Source organism: Numida meleagris, chromosome 6, assembly GCF_002078875.1.
Source record: "Numida meleagris isolate 19003 breed g44 Domestic line chromosome 6, NumMel1.0, whole genome shotgun sequence".
NCBI lineage: Eukaryota > Metazoa > Chordata > Aves > Galliformes > Numididae > Numida > Numida meleagris.
The window spans coordinates 14,962,447-14,981,652 of record NC_034414.1 but is presented as its reverse complement, the minus strand read 5'-3'; the positions used below and the strand labels follow the sequence as shown (position 1 = coordinate 14,981,652).

Sequence of the window (19,206 nt, the reverse complement as noted above, 5' to 3'; positions counted from 1 at the left end):
ACCGAGGATGTCTACATACAAGGAAACCATAATGCTTGAGAAGTCACCCAAGAAAGTAACTCAACATATGGGAACCATCAAGGCAGTACCACGAGTACTTGTCCTATCGTGGTAACACATTTCTCTATGCTTTTAAATAGATCTTTCCCTAAACATTTGTTTATGGCTACTGTTGGACAGGGTTTTGGACCGGATGGACTTTTGATTTGTTTTGCTTCATGCCTTAAATGAAATAACCATTTCCATGTTTTCTAAATACTATTTCACTGTTTTCCTTTCCAGGCTTCTATCTGCAAGACAGTATTAACCAGTAAAGCATTCACAAGCTGTAATGCACTTGTGGACGTTCAGGACTACATTGAAACTTGCATACAAGACCTATGCCACTGTGATACTTCTATGGCTGACTTCTGCATGTGCAACACCTTTGCTGAATATTCCCGGCAGTGTGCTCATGCAGGTGGACAGCCTCTGAACTGGAGAACCTCAGAACTATGTCGTAAGTACCTCTGGAAGAGACTTTCACTTATATACAGTATATAAGCATATATACTGTATATAAGCTTCTAATATCTGATTTTTTCCTGAAGAAGACAGCCATTTAAAGGTACATAAAATTTTCATGAAATCAGCTTACACTTGAGTATACTCAAGATTTCAGGGATATGAAAGTTTAGAGGATTCTGCATTATCATTTGCAATATATATCAGAAGGTCTAAAATGTTGCATCCTATACTTGGATGTTGTCCATTACATCTTGACAGAAAACATCCTAGATATTAAATACTTTTTTCTCAACATTTCAAAGGAAAAGCCAGCATCATACTGCTCTTTCTACTTTCAGCCAAATCATGTCCTTTCAACATGCAACACCAGGAGTGTGGCTCCCCTTGCTCTGACACCTGCAGCAACCCCGAACGATCTGCACTTTGTGAAGATCATTGTACAGATGGCTGCACCTGTCCTCTAGGCAAGTTGCTTCATACCCTTCATTCATAGACAAAACCATTAAATCTTTCTTACTTTATCTATTCATGCTATGTCATTGTTGTTGTTATCATATCACCATAGTAATAACTATGTTTCTTCCTTGATATACATACATCAGTTCTATGCTAGTTATTAAAAACACCCCTTCAAACACCAAATGGGCCTGATTCAGTCACATAATGACTGAACTGGGTATAAGATACTTCACTACTAATGATAAAAAGATGTTCTTAGCATCTACATTCAGTTAACTGAATGCGCAGAATGTAGCTCCTAGCGTTAGCAAAGCTGGGTGTGGTTATCCAGAGTACCACACCCTACCATAATGCAGGGCTGTGTACCCAAACAGCAACAAGCTGAGGGATCACCAGGTAGTTTACAAAATCCGGTGCTTCAGAGAATTATACATGAGACCGGAATACCAGTACAAGATGAACACTACAAAACGTTCTGCATGCTGACTTCCGTAGCTGAGAACTGTTGGTATTGTGAGCGACGGCCATCTTCTACCATTGTAGATCTTTTGTACACCTCCAGTGATGTCTCACAGAATTCAACATCACTTGTTTATATAATACCACTGACACCTCTTAGATAATCCTCTGACTTTGGCTATACATATATATTTACTGTACAAATATGTCCCCAGGCAATCTTATAAATGGTTCATTTATTCCATCTTGCTCTCTAATAGTTTCAATCCTAACTGCAATCAAATGAAGCCTATAATAGAAAAGACTTTACCTAGAAGTTCCTTATGATCATCCTAGGATTTTAGATAGGATTCAGTAGAACATAGCTCCTTTATTCCTTCCATAGCTGGCATCCTATTATTTTAAGGAGCTTTACATTTTCCATGTGCAGGAGAAATGCAAAACGCTTCATACATCTGACAGATATGTACACAAAAACAGATTCTGTAGTGCACAGGATGACTAACGGACTGTTTCTTTCCCTAGGAATGGTATTCGATGACATCAATGGTGCTGGCTGTATTCCCCGTACGGAATGCCACTGTACCTATGAAGGCGAAACTTATGCTCCTGGTACCTCCTTCTCATCTAAATGCAGATCATGGTAACATACTCCCTTTCTCATACTTCTTTTTTAGGGGTGTTACCTGAACATTTTGGAGACAGGAAAAAATTACTAATTACTCCTTAAGAAGAAATGAACTACTTATTGACTGAAGTTCCTTGATTATGCTTTTTAAGAGGATTTTAACATCCGTTCTCTCCTCAGACTTGGAAAGCACAATTTTGAGTTTAGATATAGGTTCTTCAATGTCAAGACTAACCATTTAAAGGAAACAATCAAATTCAAATAGTGGAGGCTGAAAAGCCATTTATAGATGTGAATTACCATGTCACATCCTTCGCAGCACTGTGTAACACTAGAGTCATGCTAATAACAATAAGGGGCAATCTTTCATATGCAGCAGAATGGATGCCAGGTTCAAAATAATTGAACTCTGTCCAACAACTGGAAATCAAAAACATTATGCCAAAAAATATCATTAATATAAATAAGATTTATATAAATCTTATTTATATTAATGATACTTATTTTGAGATTTCAAAGAAATGTGGCTTCTGTGTAAGCATTCTTTTCTCCAGAAGACAGCATGATCAGCAGTGCTTCAAGAGGAAAATTAAGTTATGTCTGTTTCATTTATATACGCACTACTAAGGTTACAGAATGCCTTCTTTGTTTCAGTACTTGTGCTGGAGGTGAATGGGCTTGCATCACCCAGTCATGTCCAGGGACTTGCAGCATCGAAGGAGGCTCCCACATTACAACATTTGATGAAAAATATTATTCCTTCTTTGGAGATTGTAGCTATGTCCTAACCAAGGTAAAGAAGGAGTCACATTCCTTTTTAAAGCAATATGCTAAAGGAAAACACATATTAAACTCAAGGATGTTTAATTTAAACTACTGGTAATTACATCAGTTTTCCTAAACTTAAAGGAAATACATGGAGTTTTTAATAGATTCCAATGGGCTTTCTGATAGTTTTGTAGTAAATAAACATATTTTATTATTTTTATCTATTTGGTCATTGTTCAAGAAATACACTGAGTTTTTAGTTTTCATTAAACAGCCTCTTCAATTTCCTTTTTTTTAAATTGAATATTCCCTATCTGGTGTTTCGTAACTATCTCTTTCTGAGAAAGAAATGCGCTCATTACCTCATTTGATACTCTTCTTTTTGTCACTTTTAAAATAGTTCGTTGAATTATTTTATTGACAGTATTGAGATTTGAATTATTAAACAGAACTCGCGAGAGCATATATTTCATTAAAATGACCAACTTTCCACACAATCTTTCCCAGTAAATCTACAGTACACTAGAATTTAAAAGCAAAATGGTAAGAAGTCATACATGTAATCTAAAACCAGCATCAGAAATTGTATAAAAGAAACTAAATAAAAAAAATCACAAGCACTTAAGATTTACTGGACTTATTAGATTAGTAGGGACTGAATCCTGAGTAGGTATGTCTCAATTAATGAGACACACAGATTTCAAATTTCAGAATGTGATGTGTACTTGCTGTTGATTTGTATTGGGTGAGTAATGTAAAATCAATTTAATGAAGGCTTCATATTAAATAAAACCTGCTGTGAAAAAGCTCAAGCTGAATGTTACCAGGAAAGAGAACCATACACACCTAAGAAATGAGCTAGAATGAGAAAATTTAGAAATAGATTAGACTAAATCAGTGAAATTTTTCAGTGAGAATCAGAAGCATAGAGCTGGATCAACAATGGGAGCATAGATCAGACTTGCATGTTAAACTCCATTTTTGGCACCAGCATGTAAAATTAGATTCACAGGGGCCCTGGAAGTACACCAAAACCCTCAACCTGGACAGATAAGATCTAAAAAGCCCAAAATTTTAACATTAAATTTTCTTATGGCTGTAATTCCATATCTCAGCTGTCCTCAGTTTAGTATTGTTAACACCAAGAATATAAGTTCTATGTGTTTCTCTGTAATAAGTTGGCCATTAGGCACACTTTGAATATAGCTCACAGAACACAGTCTGCAGAAAAAACAAACAGAACCGAGAGAAAAACTGCAGTTTTCCTTTAAAAGAACACCCAAACCATCAGGCTTTTTTAATCTATTCAGTGCAGAAAAGATTGGAAAACATTTCTTTTCCAGGTAAACATCATAACCAATATGCAACAAAGGCACACTTCCTCCTTCTCTAGCAGATTAAACTATTATTACCTAAACATTAGGAAGTACTGATGTTTAGCTTACTATGTCTAGCATGCTACTGAATGTCAGAAGTAATGGACAGCTTCCACTGTGCAACACACATGAACATGAGCTCACACTGCTGCCTATGTACAGATAGGCTAGAACATAAGAAGAAAAAGGAATTGCCAACACTGATAAGACTCACTTTAATAATAACATCATCTGAGTGAGATCTTTCTAGTACAACGGACTTACTTTGTTTTCTTCCTCTAGCTCTGTGACAGCAATGATTTCACTGTTCTGGGAGACATCCACAAGTGTGGTCTGACTGACACTGAGACATGCCTCAAGGGTGTAGCCGTCAGTCTAAGTGGAGGACAAACTGTAAGTAGCAAACGCAAACGGCTAATATTCTGCAGTGATGTTTTCCAATCTTAATAAGCAAGTAGTAGGCAAATAACTCATAACAGTACAGACTGATTTTTGTTTTCTCTCATTTGAAAACTTAGCCAATTTTTGAAAAGAACAAAGTAAATTTATTGGAAGTCAAAATCCTCATAGATTTATGTCATTTAGTTCTCTGCTTTGGCAATCAATGGATCTCTATAATAAAGATTAAAGAAATAGTATGGGAATATGAAAATCACCATAGCTGCAGTCCACCAACTTCCCTCTTCCCTTTCCCCTCCCCCGCTCCTTTCCTTTATCTTGAATAATACTAGATATACTACATTTGGAAAATGTTTTACCTTTCCTAAACATGCTTGATAATCATGCCTTTTCTTGTGGACAGAACATTGTAATCCAGCCTTCTGGCAGTGTATTTGTGAACATGATCTACACACAGCTGCCCTTCTCTGCAGGTAAGCTCCTTTGGAAGACTTCTGTGATGTTTCTCATTGGAGAGTATCCTACCAGTTCTTCTCAGATACTGCTGCACCTGAACAGAAATCAAACCATTAAATGACAGAAATGACAGAATAGCTTTGTGTTGGAGTCTACCACTAAATCATGCTAAACGATTTTCATCAAGCTAAGGTGGTCTTTTAGATAGGAACAGTAATGTATGCCTTTCCCTCTATTTTAAAACAGATGATGGAAAAGTGGAAGTTTTTTTTATATACTCACTCTTAAAAGTAAAGGCAGCCCATTTTGGTGAAGGATTTGAAATCCTACACATTTTTTTTCTGTTCTTCAACAATTAAGATCACACACAGCTGTGTAATCCTCCTAAATAATGAAAAGTTGTTTCAAATGCTTTATCTTAAATGAAATTATTCCTCTTTGTCCACAGCAAATGTCACCATCTTCAGACCATCATCGTTCTTCATTGTTTTACAAACAACTTTTGGTCTTCAGCTGCAGATTCAAATTGTACCTGTCATGCAACTTTTTATAAACTTAGACCCATCACAGAAAGGGCAGACCTGTGGTAAGTGATCTTATTCTAACAACTGCCTTCATCAGTATGTTTGATTTTGTAGGAGACTTTCACAGCCTATCTACTTCCTTTTAGGTCTCTGTGGAAACTTCAATGACATCCAGACAGATGACTTCAAAACCACAAGTGGCGTAATAGAGGGTACTTCGGCAGCCTTTGGCAATACTTGGAAAACTCGGGCTGATTGTCCTGATGCCAAAATTACCTTTGAGAACCCCTGCACCCTCAGCATAGAAAATGGTAAGCTCGGAGTATAGTAAACTCTTCTATTCTCTTTTAAGATAGAAAGAAGAAATAAGCCAATAAACCACAAAGCATTAACCAAAGTAACAGCAGACCATTTGCATACACATGCTATTTTCCACAGCAGACACCAGAAATTTTCAATTAATAAGTAGTTCAGTATTTTGGATCTTCAAAAATATTCCTTTGGCCAATGAAAGCAAGTGTTGCTTTTGCCAATCTACCTAAATGGAACCGGAACCATACAGCATATAAGGAATCTATTCCTGGAAAGCACTGGTTGTTATACAGGGAAAAAGCTGTGCATAGCTCAACTGAAGGCTGGAGGACTCACTGTAGTTCTTCCACTGTCAAACTGTGAACCAGACTTATAGTTCATGAACGATTTCACAGCTCTCTGAATCTTAATAATTTTAGCCAAAGAAACATTTAAATTTTCCATCATTGACAGCCACTCTTCAGTTTTCTAAGATGAACTATTGTACTTTTGATTCACAATGTGATTCTTCTTTATCAAAATACATCTAAGACATTTTAGTTTATTTCACAACTACGATGAATTAAGAGCTCTCAGTTCATGAAGAATTACTATTTTTGTACAGACGAAGCAAAATACCATTAATATTTAAGGAAATAGAGTTCAGCTGTCTATTAAGTTAAACCTCTCTGATTTCACTGCAGGAAGTAGTGTTACATAGAAACAAGAATTTAGGCAGTGAAGTACAATAGTAATTTGCATGTTTTAAATTCACAGATAAGTATGCTCAGCACTGGTGCGGCTTGCTCTCCGATACCATGGGACCTTTTGCTGAATGTCACTCAACAGTGAATCCAGAAGTTTACCAGAAGGTAGTTGGCTCTTAAGTTTTTCACGTTTAAAAGAACGAGACTTGGACTACTGATGCTAACACCTGAGACAATAAGATGCCAATCAGGAGAAGACACATTTATGACAGTTCTTTCCAAGCTAAGGATTCATTTTATCTACACATCATAATACTTACTCCTTTGTAAAGTTATCTTTCTTTTCACTCAAAGGAGGATAAATTTACAGGCATTTTCTTGCTGCTAAATGCTTAATCTAGGAGCTTGAACTGCCTGGATTCTTTATCGAGTCCAATGACAGAAGGCACTTTTCCTGAGATAAAAGGAGTTGAAGTAGTACTTCGCCTAGTTGCTCTCAGCTGGCACCTTTCTGCACATTTCTAAGGAGAAGGCAAGAACTGAAAGTACAAAGCAGCAAACAGATTCTTGAAATGTTTTTTTTTTTAACAATTCATCCTATGGCCCTACTGGCTTAGTAACAAATTAAATGACTTTTTTTTTTTTTTTCCTTTATTCCTCTGACTCAGAGAGCGTAGCAAAGATACAAAAGTCAGGTGGCATTAAATACCTACTACTTGTTCCACTATCTGTGGTACCAAGGCTACAAACTGGAAGCAGCTGGGAACCCTACCACCACCTGCAAAAGTAAAGAACAACAAAAAGGAAAAATAAGTTAAAACTGTGGGCTTCTGATTACCATCTCTCCTTGCAAATAATCTTTTCTGAAAGGGCTCAAGGAAATCTTCAAATAAAAAATACGCGTGTGCTTATTTAATGTATATGAATTACATTTGCTTTTAGCTGTAATGAGCATGACACTTTAAATAAAGTCTAAAGAGCTATGGCTTTGAAATGACAATCTGATGATCTCATCATCCTCTTTCCCTAGAACTGCATGTTTGATACATGTAACTGTGAGAATACTGAGGACTGCATGTGTGCTGCCCTCTCCAGCTATGCCAGAGCCTGTGCTGCTAAAGGAATACTCCTCAATGGATGGAGGAACAAAGTCTGCAGTAAGTTCTACATCCCTTTGCCTCCTGAAAACAACCGTCCAAAAGACCCCACAAACAAGCTTTCAGAGCATACGGGATTCCCAGAATAAATTGTGTTAAATTAGGTTTTAAGTATAGCATTCGCTTCCAAGAATTCGGGAAAGAGAGGAATACCATAAAAGACAAGCAGTATACAGGGAGAAATATAAACAAGAGACTATGTTACTTGCTCAGAAAATAGCAAGGAAGGAAAAACACACAATGTATCAATATAACTGAACTTTTTTGTTTTTTATTTAACCTGGACAAAATATTTGCATTTATGACACATTTATATGGGAAAATTTTGCTTTGGCAGTTAAAAAAAAAAAGAATTGCACTACTGAGGACATCAGGAAAGCACATCTAACACAATGCCATTTTTTATCATATGTACTTTACCTCAAATGCTGCATTTATATATACATAGGTCCTTAAATTAACTCACCTTGTTTTACTCTCTCAAGCGAAATACACCAACACATGTCCAAAATCCTTGAAGTACACTTACAATGTTGATTCCTGTCAACCTACTTGTCGCTCTCTGAGTGAGCCTGATGTCACATGCAACATCAAGTTTGTCCCAGTTGATGGGTGCACCTGTGTAAATGGAACCTACATGGATGAAAGTGGCAAATGTGTGCCTGCTTCTAGCTGTCCTTGTTACTACAAAGGAATGCCTCTGTCTTCTGGAGAAGTTATTCACGATAATGGTGTTGTCTGGTAAGAGATCTGCAAAGAAAAGAATGAGATCGGATTTAGGCAATCACGAAACCACATATATCCTATGCAATTCATTCAAATCAAATCAATTTTTCTCCCTAATGAATTCAACACACAAAAAAAGAATTCACAAAAATTATGAGGGCTATTCATGTTTTGAATTTTCTACTATAGCAATCAAACAAACCATACTGTGGTGAGTTAACCTTGGCTAACAGCTAAACTCTCACCCAGGAACTTGCTTACTCTCTGCAACAAAATGTCTCATTGGTGACCATAAAAGACTTGTTTCACAGTGGAAGATGATACAGACTTGACATTCCTACTCAGATTAACACTGGGAATATTCTGAAGGACAATTTTTAATTAGATAAATGGACAGAGCAAACTTGTCCATATATGGAACATAATTGTATTTTGGTCTGCTCTAATATGAAATACTTTTGAATATTACAAACTATTCTGATGAAAAATAAGTTTTCTCCACACAGAGATTGTTTCATTATTTCAAATTAATTAGCAAACAAATTGAAACTCAGCAAGAGAAGCAAACATAACACCGTTCTTCTTTTTATAGCACTTGCAGTTATGGAAAGCTGAACTGCATTGGAGAGAAACCACCACCAGGTAACATACTACTTAAGATTTTATTTAATTTTCCCTTCACACCTTCAACCTTTTCAGTTTTGTTTTTTGTTACAATGATGCAAATTCTACAACTCTGAAATCAAACAGAAAAATGAACCAGTGATTCTATAACACACCATAACTGTAAAAAAAAACACTATTTTCACTTTCACCTGACATAGACATCAAGTTATTACCTCCTGGATTACCCAGGGGAAAAGAATACTTGCTCACTTCAGTGAACTTGAGGACAAAAATGACCACCTTTTGTATATGTTATTTAAAATTAAAGAACTAAAAGCCAGTTACTTCAAACATACAAAGGAAAACGGGATCTTTGTTTTCTTGTTTTTCCTTTGCTGAAAAGAAGTGTTTCATGAAGCTAACTAGACATTAGTTTCTATGAACAGTCCAAGCATACACATAAAACCAAAATGGGCATGACTTCAGAACAACATTTGTTTCTGCCTCTGGTCAAACGCATTCTCTTAAGGTGCATGTATCTGAAACATAAGTTTGGTTTTGTTAGTGGGCTTTTTCATTTCTATTTTTAGGGAAACACAAAGATATAAATACATGGTTCATTTCACATTTCTTGTGCTTTTCTCTCTCCCAGTCTGTACACCTCCCATGGTCTATGTTGACTGTGGCAATGCCACTGCAGGTGTCATAGGAGCAGAGTGCCAGAAGAGCTGTCAGACTCTAGACATGGAATGTGTAAGTACAGAATCTGTACACCCAATTGAAAGCATAAGAAACTAGATCTCTTTTATGCTTACCAGTTGTAGATGGACTCTTCCATCAGAACAATGTTTCAAGTCACATCTTCTACGTGGTCTTTTCAGTACAAAACCCACTGTGTCTCTGGCTGCGTATGTCCTCCTAATTACGTATTAGATGGCAAAGGTGGCTGTATAGCTGCTGAAGACTGCCCATGTGTTCACAATGGGGATTCCTACCGTCCAGGAGAATCAATCAGAGTTGGCTGTAACAACTGGTAAGAGCATATTGAAATATTATCTTCAAGCACCTGTAAGGGAATAGTTTAAGTTCTAGTTGAATTACAGCTTTTCACTCTAGCAGTATCACAATTTGTAGGAAAGAATCCTACATAAAATGATAAATCAAGCAAAAAATAAGGCTGATTGGGCCCACTCATGACCATTATACCTAAAAAGCAAACGGCTTCTGTTTTTAAAGTGGCACATAGCACAGAAATTGCACATGGTCAGAATAAAAACGTGGTTTAGATGCTGTCATATTCATTAGAGTTAAGAAAGCTTTCTTTTTTTCTTCTCAAGCAATACCTATAATTCAATACATCCAACGATGTCATCATGAACTAACACTGTATTCTGGGTAAATTCTAAAGACTCTGGAGCTTTGCTGCATTTCTGAGAATAAACAAACCTTATTTTTTCACCATAGGCTTAACATTTTTTAAACTAAAAACAGAAGAATATACATATAGAAATACATATATATATAAACAGGTATGTTATGTGCATGTCTGTTTTTTACATTTTGAGTTCTTTTCATCTTATTTAGCACATGTAGAAACAGAAAGTGGCACTGCTCTGAGGAACCCTGCCTGGAAACCTGTTCAGTTTATGGAGATGGGCATTACACCACCTTTGATGGCAAACGCTTTGATTTTGAAGGAGACTGTGAATATGTTCTGATCCAGGTAACCGATTCCTTCTCTACAACTATCTGAAAGGAGACTGTAGTGAGGTTTGAGTTGGTCTCTTTTTCTGGAGGTTGGAGGCCCTGCCTGTGGAACGAGGGCTGGAACTTGATGATCCTTGGGGTCTCTTCCAGCCCAAGCCATTCTGTGATTCTAGGATTCCATGATTCTCCAGGGTAGCTTACGATGGGATGATAGGAAATGACCTTAAGTTGCATCAGGGGAGGCTCAGGTAGGATATTTATTCTCTGGAAGAGCGGTCAGACTCCAGAATGGGCTGCCCAGGGAGGTGGTAGTCAGTGTCTCTGGAGGTGTTCAAGAAATACTTAGATGTGGTACTAAGGGACATGGTTCAGTGGGGAAGAATTAGTGGTAGGTAGACAGTTGGACTAGATGATCTTGGAGGTCTTTTCCAACCACAGTGATTCTACGATTCTATAATTCTTGTATATTGCATTGCAGAGCATCATTAACACAGAATATAATTCCTCTGTTTCAGAACTACTGTGGCAGAAAAGGTTTGAATCAGGGAACCTTCAGAGTCATCACTGAGAATATTCCATGTGGCACAACAGGAACCACCTGCTCCAAGTCTATTAAAGTTTTCCTGGGGGTAAGTATGTTCTTCAATAAGTTTTGCCCCAACCTAATTTGCGGGAAGGACTGTTGGGTTGTCCCAGATAGACTGCATTATAGAAGTGTCCCCCAAGACAATAAAAAAGTTATCACACTTCCATGCTCATTGCCAACAATTCCTCCAGGGAAAGCAATGTCGGGATTTTTGAAGAGAAACAGATTAACAGGAGATTTTTGAATACAGCATTTTGATGATAATATAATTATTATTTCAAAAATGGTTACTAGCAATATAAAAAACTGGACCTAATAGGTGACTTTTTAAATTGGTCTCTAACTTTTGCATTTCTTGTCCCAGAACTATGAGCTGGTACTCAGTGATGGACACTCTGACGTCATCCAGAGATCACCTGGAGGAGAAATGCCGTTCCAAATCCGTTCCATGGGGATCTACATGGTCGTTGACACTACTGTTGGTCTGATACTCATGTGGGACAAGAAAACCAGTATATTCATCAAACTTAGTCCCAGCTTTCAGGTACATTTTAAAATCCCAAACCTGGAGTGAACACTCCATGACCCATTTTCATGCTCTATCTCACATCTCATATGGAAATACAGAAATTTGGGCTGCAATTGAAATAGCAGTTATTGCCTATTATCTTTGTAGTATTGATTCTGGTTCTATATGTACATTTTACATAAATTATGTTATTCAACAATGGCATAACTGCAGCTGTATCAGTAGTTTCCTGCAAGAAAATATACTTTGCTGAAGAGGTACATTTAGGATTAGACAAAACAAGCTTAGTGCTAAGTTTACAAAAGTAAGAACAAAAACCACACGTCTACTCTGCTTCTTTCCCTATCACTCCTAAGAATAAGTTAGAGATATCTCTTCATGAAAGGTATTGTATAAGAATGTCCAAGACTGTTGCTGAAGAGGCCCAGTTCATTTTAAATAAGATTCATCCTGGGTTATGTTCCTCAGAGATACTGAGAATCTGTACCTTACAGATCTTTGTTACATTATGTTTATCTCCATGCAGGGACATGTCTGTGGACTCTGTGGAAACTATGATGGCAATGGAAACAATGACTTCACTACGCGCAGTCAGTCTGTGGTAGGAAATGTGCTGGAGTTTGCCAATAGCTGGAAAGTGTCTTCTACTTGCCCAAATGCCAATCAAACCAAAGATCCATGCACTGCAAACCCATACAGGAAATCCTGGGCACAGAAGCAATGCAGCATCATTACCAGTGAAGTATTTGCGAAGTGTCACTCCCAGGTATGATAAAACTTCAGTCTGAAGTTCTTTTAAGCCAGAGATTACATCAATTTTTATGTGGGATAGTTGAAAACATACTAGGATTTGGACTAACAAAGTCAGACCATGTTCTAGGGAGATTGCGTAGAAAGGATTTGCACCTCTGTTTCCTCAGCTTGTGCCATTTGGTAGCACAGCACAAAAATTCATAGGACTTGTTTTTTTGTGTTATAGAAGGATTTTTTGTGTTATAGAAGGATATAAATACCAGGATATGCTTTAATTGTGATCATGTCATTTTCCATTAATAGAAACATCACCTACATGATATCTACGATTGTGTCCTAGCATGTAGTAATCTAACAATACTCTTTCTGGGACTGTGTCTTTAACAACAAATTGTTCTTATGGTTATGACTTCCTACTAATAGCTGTATTCTACATTTTTCTCTTGATTTTTCAAAACATTCTCATAATTTCTTCATTTCTTATCGTTCTCAAATTTACAGAGTGGCCAATTTCAGATATTTTCTCAGTTATTTTAGTACAGAAAACACCTTTTAAAAGTGAACAAGTGCAGGAAACAAAACTCAAATGTTTCCTCCAACAGGTTGAACCAAATGAATATTATCAAGCATGTGTGGATGATGCTTGTGCTTGTGACACTGGAGGAGACTGTGAATGTTTCTGCACAGCAGTAGCTGCCTATGCTCAAGCGTGCAATGAGCTGGACATCTGCATTTCATGGAGAACCCCATCCATTTGTCGTAAGTCTCACCTCACTTCTTTCTGAAGGGGTTCAGAGGGAAAGAAAGCAACAGACAACAACAACAAAAACAAACAAACAAAGAAGCAGACAAAAAAAGTAGGAAGAAGAAAGAAAGGAGGATAAAACTATATTTGTAAGAGACTGCTGTATCCCAAAAACCGGGAGGAAAAACAGCGCAGTAATAAAAAACAAACAAAAAAACACAAAACCCAAAGCAATTTAAGTAAATCACTGGAAGTCAATCTACTTTAAAAGAAAACGTCTGCCAGTAACTTTACCAGAGGTATTATTAGTGTCCTATTTACTTGTCAGTCATAATTTTGCATGCTTAATGGGTAACTCTGTTTGCTGCTTTGTAACTTTATTGGCTTCAAAATGTTATAAAAGTATAACAATAGTATTAAAAGAGAAATAAGACAATATGTTATTCACCACTTACATGATTATGCTGATGACATGGGACTTTTACCCAGCAAAATTAGAGCAACAGAAATAAATAAAATTAAGATCCTGTTCTGTCATTTCTCTTTCCTCTAGCTCTGTTCTGCGATTACTACAATCCACAGGGAGAATGTGAGTGGCACTACAAGCCATGTGGAGCCCCTTGTATGAAGACCTGCAATAATCCAAGTGGGAAGTGCCTTCATGAGTTGAGAGGTTTGGAAGGTAAACATAGTTATGTATATCTCATTCTACTTATGAAAAAAATAAAAGAGTAAGAAGAACAAAATTCAGATTACTCAGTGTATGAAATGTTTATGTCAGAAATTTGAAGACAATCTAACTCCCCAATGAATCATTCACTTGTCTGGAGTGAAGATGAGGACAAAATGCTTCCAAAGATTAATCTGTAATCAATGAAATAGCAGTAATGGAGGGTGAAATTTCATTTACCATATGGAATAATTTCACAATATCAGTTATTAGCAGAGTATAGAGTTACTTCTACTTGTGAAAGATCAGCATCAATATGACTCCCTTTTTTATTGCAGGCTGTTATCCACACTGTCCAAAGAATAAGCCCTATTTTGATGAAGAAACCATGGCTTGCGTTTCTAATTGTGGTTGCTATGAGAATGGAAAACATTACAAGCCAGGAATGCAGATGCCTTCAAAGCAGAACTGCCAGTCATGGTAGGACTATTAAAGGTTTTTAAATGTCAAGTCTAAAGTTGCAGAACTTAATTCATCATGCATTTGGTTTTTTCTATTTGCTAGCAAAAACTAGGCCAGTCATAGGCCGCTGAATAATGTCTAATTTTCTTCTGTTCACAGGAATGTAAAAGATGACATGATGAAACACTTTACTTTAGGGAGATTAATCTGTTACTCACTCTGCATTCTTATTGCAATCATTTTAAGTAAAAACAAATAATAATAATAATTTCATAAATAATCTGAGGACTTTTATTAAGATATCCCTAAAGTAATTATGTGGAATTATTTACAAGTTGGTAGATAACTATTCTTCATTGTTTTGAACTCATTTCTGTTATTTGCGACAGTCAGCAAGTATTCCTACATATTCCATTAGAATTGATGAATATAGCTATACATGTTGGGAAAGTCCTGTCAAGCTTTCTATCAAATAGCACAAAGTTAGCAGAACCAGCTGTGAAGCAGTTAGCACTGTCCTAAGACATCTTGGGGTGGGACTCTCCAAGAGTGCAGTGACAGGACAAGGGGTAACCATTTAAAGTTAAAATAGGGTAGGTTTAGATTAGATGTTAGGAAGAAATTCTTCACTATGGGGAGGTGCTGGAACAGGTTGCCCAGAGAAGTTGTGGATGCCCCATCCCTGAAAGTGTTTTCAAGGCCAGGTTTGATGAGGCTTTGAGCAACCTGGTCTAGTGGAACTGTCCCTACCCATGGCAGGTGGTGGAACTAGATGGTCTTTAAGGTCCCTTCCAACCCAAATCACTCTACAATTTTATGACTCTATGACCTTTAAAATAGCTATAAATGAATATTGCAAGCAGTGCAGCCAGAGTGGCAAGGAGTTAAGCACAAAGCCCATCTGACTATTTACTCAACTTTCATGTTACACTTCGGAGCTCACAGATAGCTTTGATTGCCTCACCTATGTCACCAACAGTACTAAACATAAACTGCTTAATTTATATCTGTATTTGCGCAAGTTTATTCAGTGTACATATGCCCTTAGTCATATAAAGTTAAATAAATACATCAGGATTCAATTCTTAACAGATAAGTTTTCCTTAAAAAATACATTCCCAGAAGTGGTTTGTTAGAAATCTGATAAAAATTCTCTGTATACACAATGTCAACATCTGTAACGCAATGATCCTTTCTCAAGTGTTATTTTTACTGCACTTTCCCTTCCAAAAAATGTGTGCCTATCAAGGAAACAACATTCCTAATCACCCCTCCCCACGTCTTTGCCTTGCCTCTAAAAGCACCATTGAGGATACCTGTACTTAGTATGATGCCATATGAGAGTCGATTTTCTTGCCACAAAATTGACTGAATCTATCTAACCTGAACTTGTACAGCAACATGCAATGAACAGCAAATAACAACAAAAAAAGAAACAGTAAAGTGATACTACTAACCAATACATTCAGATTCATCATCTCCTTTTTTCTCTTTTCCAGTGAATGCACAAACCATGGCAAAATATGCAAATATGATGAACATGGTATGTTGATGTTTTCATATGAGTTCGAAGCACTTAAACCACCGTGCTCTGTGTTTTAGATACCAGAGAATACTATCATCTTTTGTTTTACAGAATGTGTCTGCATTTATGAAGGACAGACATATAACTATACAGAAGTGATCTACAATACTACAGATGGCATAGGAGGATGTATTGTTGCAACCTGTGGTCCCAATGGAACACTTGAAAGAGTTGTGTATGACTGTCCAATCTCAACATCACCCACAACACCGTTTCACTTCAGCACTACACCACCTGCCACTGCTTCCACAGGTATAATCTTACAGCCCATAGGAGCTTATTCTATGCATTACTGGGTAAAATATAGCCACTAAGCACCACTTTTATTAGTGTTGGGTTTCAATCAATATTTGGTAATCAAACTAATACAATACAGAAAATAAAATCACTTCCAAAACACCAACATAAAAACAACTGCACGCTGTTTCGATACAATTATATTGCTTTCATAGCAAACTGTAAGAAAACTGTATGAGATTTATTATCTGTAATAGTAACTATTTCTATACCCGGTATAATCTTTACTGAATAAACAGATGACTCATTATTTTTCCTATTAAATTATAGAATGATTACATTCTATAGAAGTCCTGATAGGGTTCATGATATGTGTAATTACAATACTAAGTAGATTGCGCAGATAATGACACTGAGATATTGAAATACTCACTTCTAGAATTCTCCAGTATACTCGAGGTTGGTAATCTCTAATTACTATGACCACATGTTAATGAAATACATTTTCAATATTAAATTTTGAATTACAAGTTTTGAAATCTCAGAAACCATCAGCACAACTGGAACCTGTTAGCCATTTTCCAGCTATTTCACATGAATAATTTGTCTGCAAAATCTTATGGATTGCTATCCAATCAGTAAATAATTAAGACCAGAACAAAATTACAAAGTGTAGAGGTGCTAATAACATTGCATAAGAGATATTTTAACTTCAAATGAAGAATCAATGGCAATGTCATGTATTTCATGAGGAATACATTCATTAGGAATGAAAATTAAATATACCAGTGAAAGAAATGCTCTTCTTTCTGCCAAACTTGATGGTCAGGAGAGACTACTAAATACTGAAACAAGATAAAAAAACAAGCAATTCCACTGAATCAAATGTAAGAAAAAAAAAGTTATTTTTTTCTTCAAAATAGATAAAGTGTGTCTGAGTCTTATTTCAGCACTCTCTAAAAAAACAAACAGTATTTTCTTTGAAGTGACTGTTCCAAACATGTCAATAAGTTAATTTGCTAGGAGATGGAATTTCTGTTCTAGTTCATATTCAATTAAAAGCATACTAAAATAATGTATTACAGGCTCACAATGCAAATCATGATGTTAAGAATTTTTCAGCCCATTTAATATAATGAAAATACATATGGGAGCATGTATTCTCAGTTTCAAAGTATTTTCTTTCACTCTTTCAGTTACATCATCACCAATAACGTCAGTATGCGTTCATGAAGTCTGTCAGTGGTCAGAATGGTATGATGGAAGTTCACTAATACCTGGATTTGATGGTGGAGATTTTGAAACGTTCAATGATCTGAGAGCTAAAGGTTATGAAGTCTGTAGATCTCCAAAAGCTGTTCAATGCAGAGCAGAGAAATTTCCTAACATACCACTGAAGGACCTTGGTCAGAGAGTAGAATGCAATACAAAAACTGGGCTTATATGTTACAACAAAGATCAAATTTCAACTATATGCTACAATTATGAAATCAGAATCTTATGCTGTGTTTTTGTACCATGCTCATCTACTTCTTCCATCACAACACCTTACGAAATTCCAACAGTGAGCACACAAACCCCAATTCCAGAAGTGACAACCACAACACCAAGTACCATTATCACAACTTCAGCTACAACCACAGAAATGGCAAGTGCTACTGTCACAACAAGTACTTCTTCAGAAACACAAAGTACCTCCCCAGAGACAATAATCAGTACAACACCTTGCCAACCAAAGTGCAAATGGTCCACATGGTATGATGTCCATTTCCCAACTTTGCACAACAAAGGAGATTATGAAACCTACCAGGATATTAGATCTGCTGGAAAAGCAATCTGCAGAAACCCGGAAAAAATACAATGCAGAGCAGAGAAATACCCACATAAATCTATTGAAGAAATAGGCCAGGTTGTCCATTGCAATGAAACATTTGGACTTATCTGCAGAAATGAAGATCAAAAAGGAGAACTCCACATATGTCTAAATTATCAGATAAAAGTATTCTGTTGTGATGACTACAGCCACTGCCAAACAAGCGTGACACCTACTGTACTTGAGGAAACTACTACCACTACACAATCACCAGCTACTACAACCTCGACTTCTCCCTGCATAAAAGAAGAATGTAACTGGTCAATTTGGTATGATGTCAGTTATCCAGAATCAGGATACAATGACGGAGATTTTGATACAATTCAGAATATTAGACAAAAGGGATATAAAGTCTGTCCTAACAGAAAGGCTGTTGAATGCAGAGCAGTAAGATTCCCCAATACACCATATCAACTCCTGGAGCAACACATTACATGCAACACTAAAGAAGGACTGATATGCTACAATAAAGACCAGCTACCACCAATATGCTACAATTACGAAGTAAGATTTAAATGCTGTAAAAATATAACAGTACCATGCCAAACAACACAAACACCGTATACAACTACAGAAAAATCAACAACCTTCACAATTTCAACAACATATACACCATACACAGAAATATCAACAACGGAATATACACCAAAGATACAAACAAAACATAAGACGACAACCATATCAACAATACCACCAGAAACAGAAAACATTCACAGTGAAACAACATCAACACCAAAAACAAGCACACAAACAGAAACAGAAACCACATACACAACACCCATCAGCACAGTCACAACCTCCACCTCCACCGCAACGCCCTCAATCTCTGAAACAACACCAGCAACCTCCACCACCACCAGCACCCTCACGCCGACCCCTGCTCTCATCTCCTCTACCAGCTCGTCTTCCACCACGGAGCACGTTACCTCCTGTCCGCCTCAACTGTGTTCCTGGACGGACTGGTTTGACGTGGACTTCCCCTCCTCGGGGACAAGC

At 36.8% G+C, this 19,206-nt stretch overlaps 1 protein-coding gene across 1 annotated transcript in view; it reads left to right on the top strand.

The window, feature by feature from the left end:
- The window catches only part of LOC110401252 (mucin-5AC-like), a 38,498-nt gene that overhangs the window by 6,815 nt on the left and 12,477 nt on the right, over positions 1-19,206 (top strand). The window contains exons 8-31 of the mRNA XM_021402133.1: positions 283-499; positions 846-971; positions 1,951-2,068; positions 2,708-2,846; positions 4,480-4,590; positions 5,000-5,069; positions 5,501-5,638; positions 5,723-5,887; positions 6,645-6,739; positions 7,605-7,731; positions 8,217-8,472; positions 9,050-9,099; positions 9,716-9,816; positions 9,945-10,096; positions 10,648-10,786; positions 11,286-11,399; positions 11,721-11,900; positions 12,412-12,651; positions 13,241-13,397; positions 13,937-14,065; positions 14,392-14,533; positions 16,015-16,058; positions 16,152-16,352; positions 17,534-19,204. Coding sequence (XP_021257808.1) covers positions 283-499; positions 846-971; positions 1,951-2,068; positions 2,708-2,846; positions 4,480-4,590; positions 5,000-5,069; positions 5,501-5,638; positions 5,723-5,887; positions 6,645-6,739; positions 7,605-7,731; positions 8,217-8,472; positions 9,050-9,099; positions 9,716-9,816; positions 9,945-10,096; positions 10,648-10,786; positions 11,286-11,399; positions 11,721-11,900; positions 12,412-12,651; positions 13,241-13,397; positions 13,937-14,065; positions 14,392-14,533; positions 16,015-16,058; positions 16,152-16,352; positions 17,534-19,204 — 4,882 coding nt within the window. The remainder of the gene's footprint in view (positions 1-282; positions 500-845; positions 972-1,950; positions 2,069-2,707; positions 2,847-4,479; positions 4,591-4,999; positions 5,070-5,500; positions 5,639-5,722; positions 5,888-6,644; positions 6,740-7,604; positions 7,732-8,216; positions 8,473-9,049; positions 9,100-9,715; positions 9,817-9,944; positions 10,097-10,647; positions 10,787-11,285; positions 11,400-11,720; positions 11,901-12,411; positions 12,652-13,240; positions 13,398-13,936; positions 14,066-14,391; positions 14,534-16,014; positions 16,059-16,151; positions 16,353-17,533; positions 19,205-19,206) is intronic.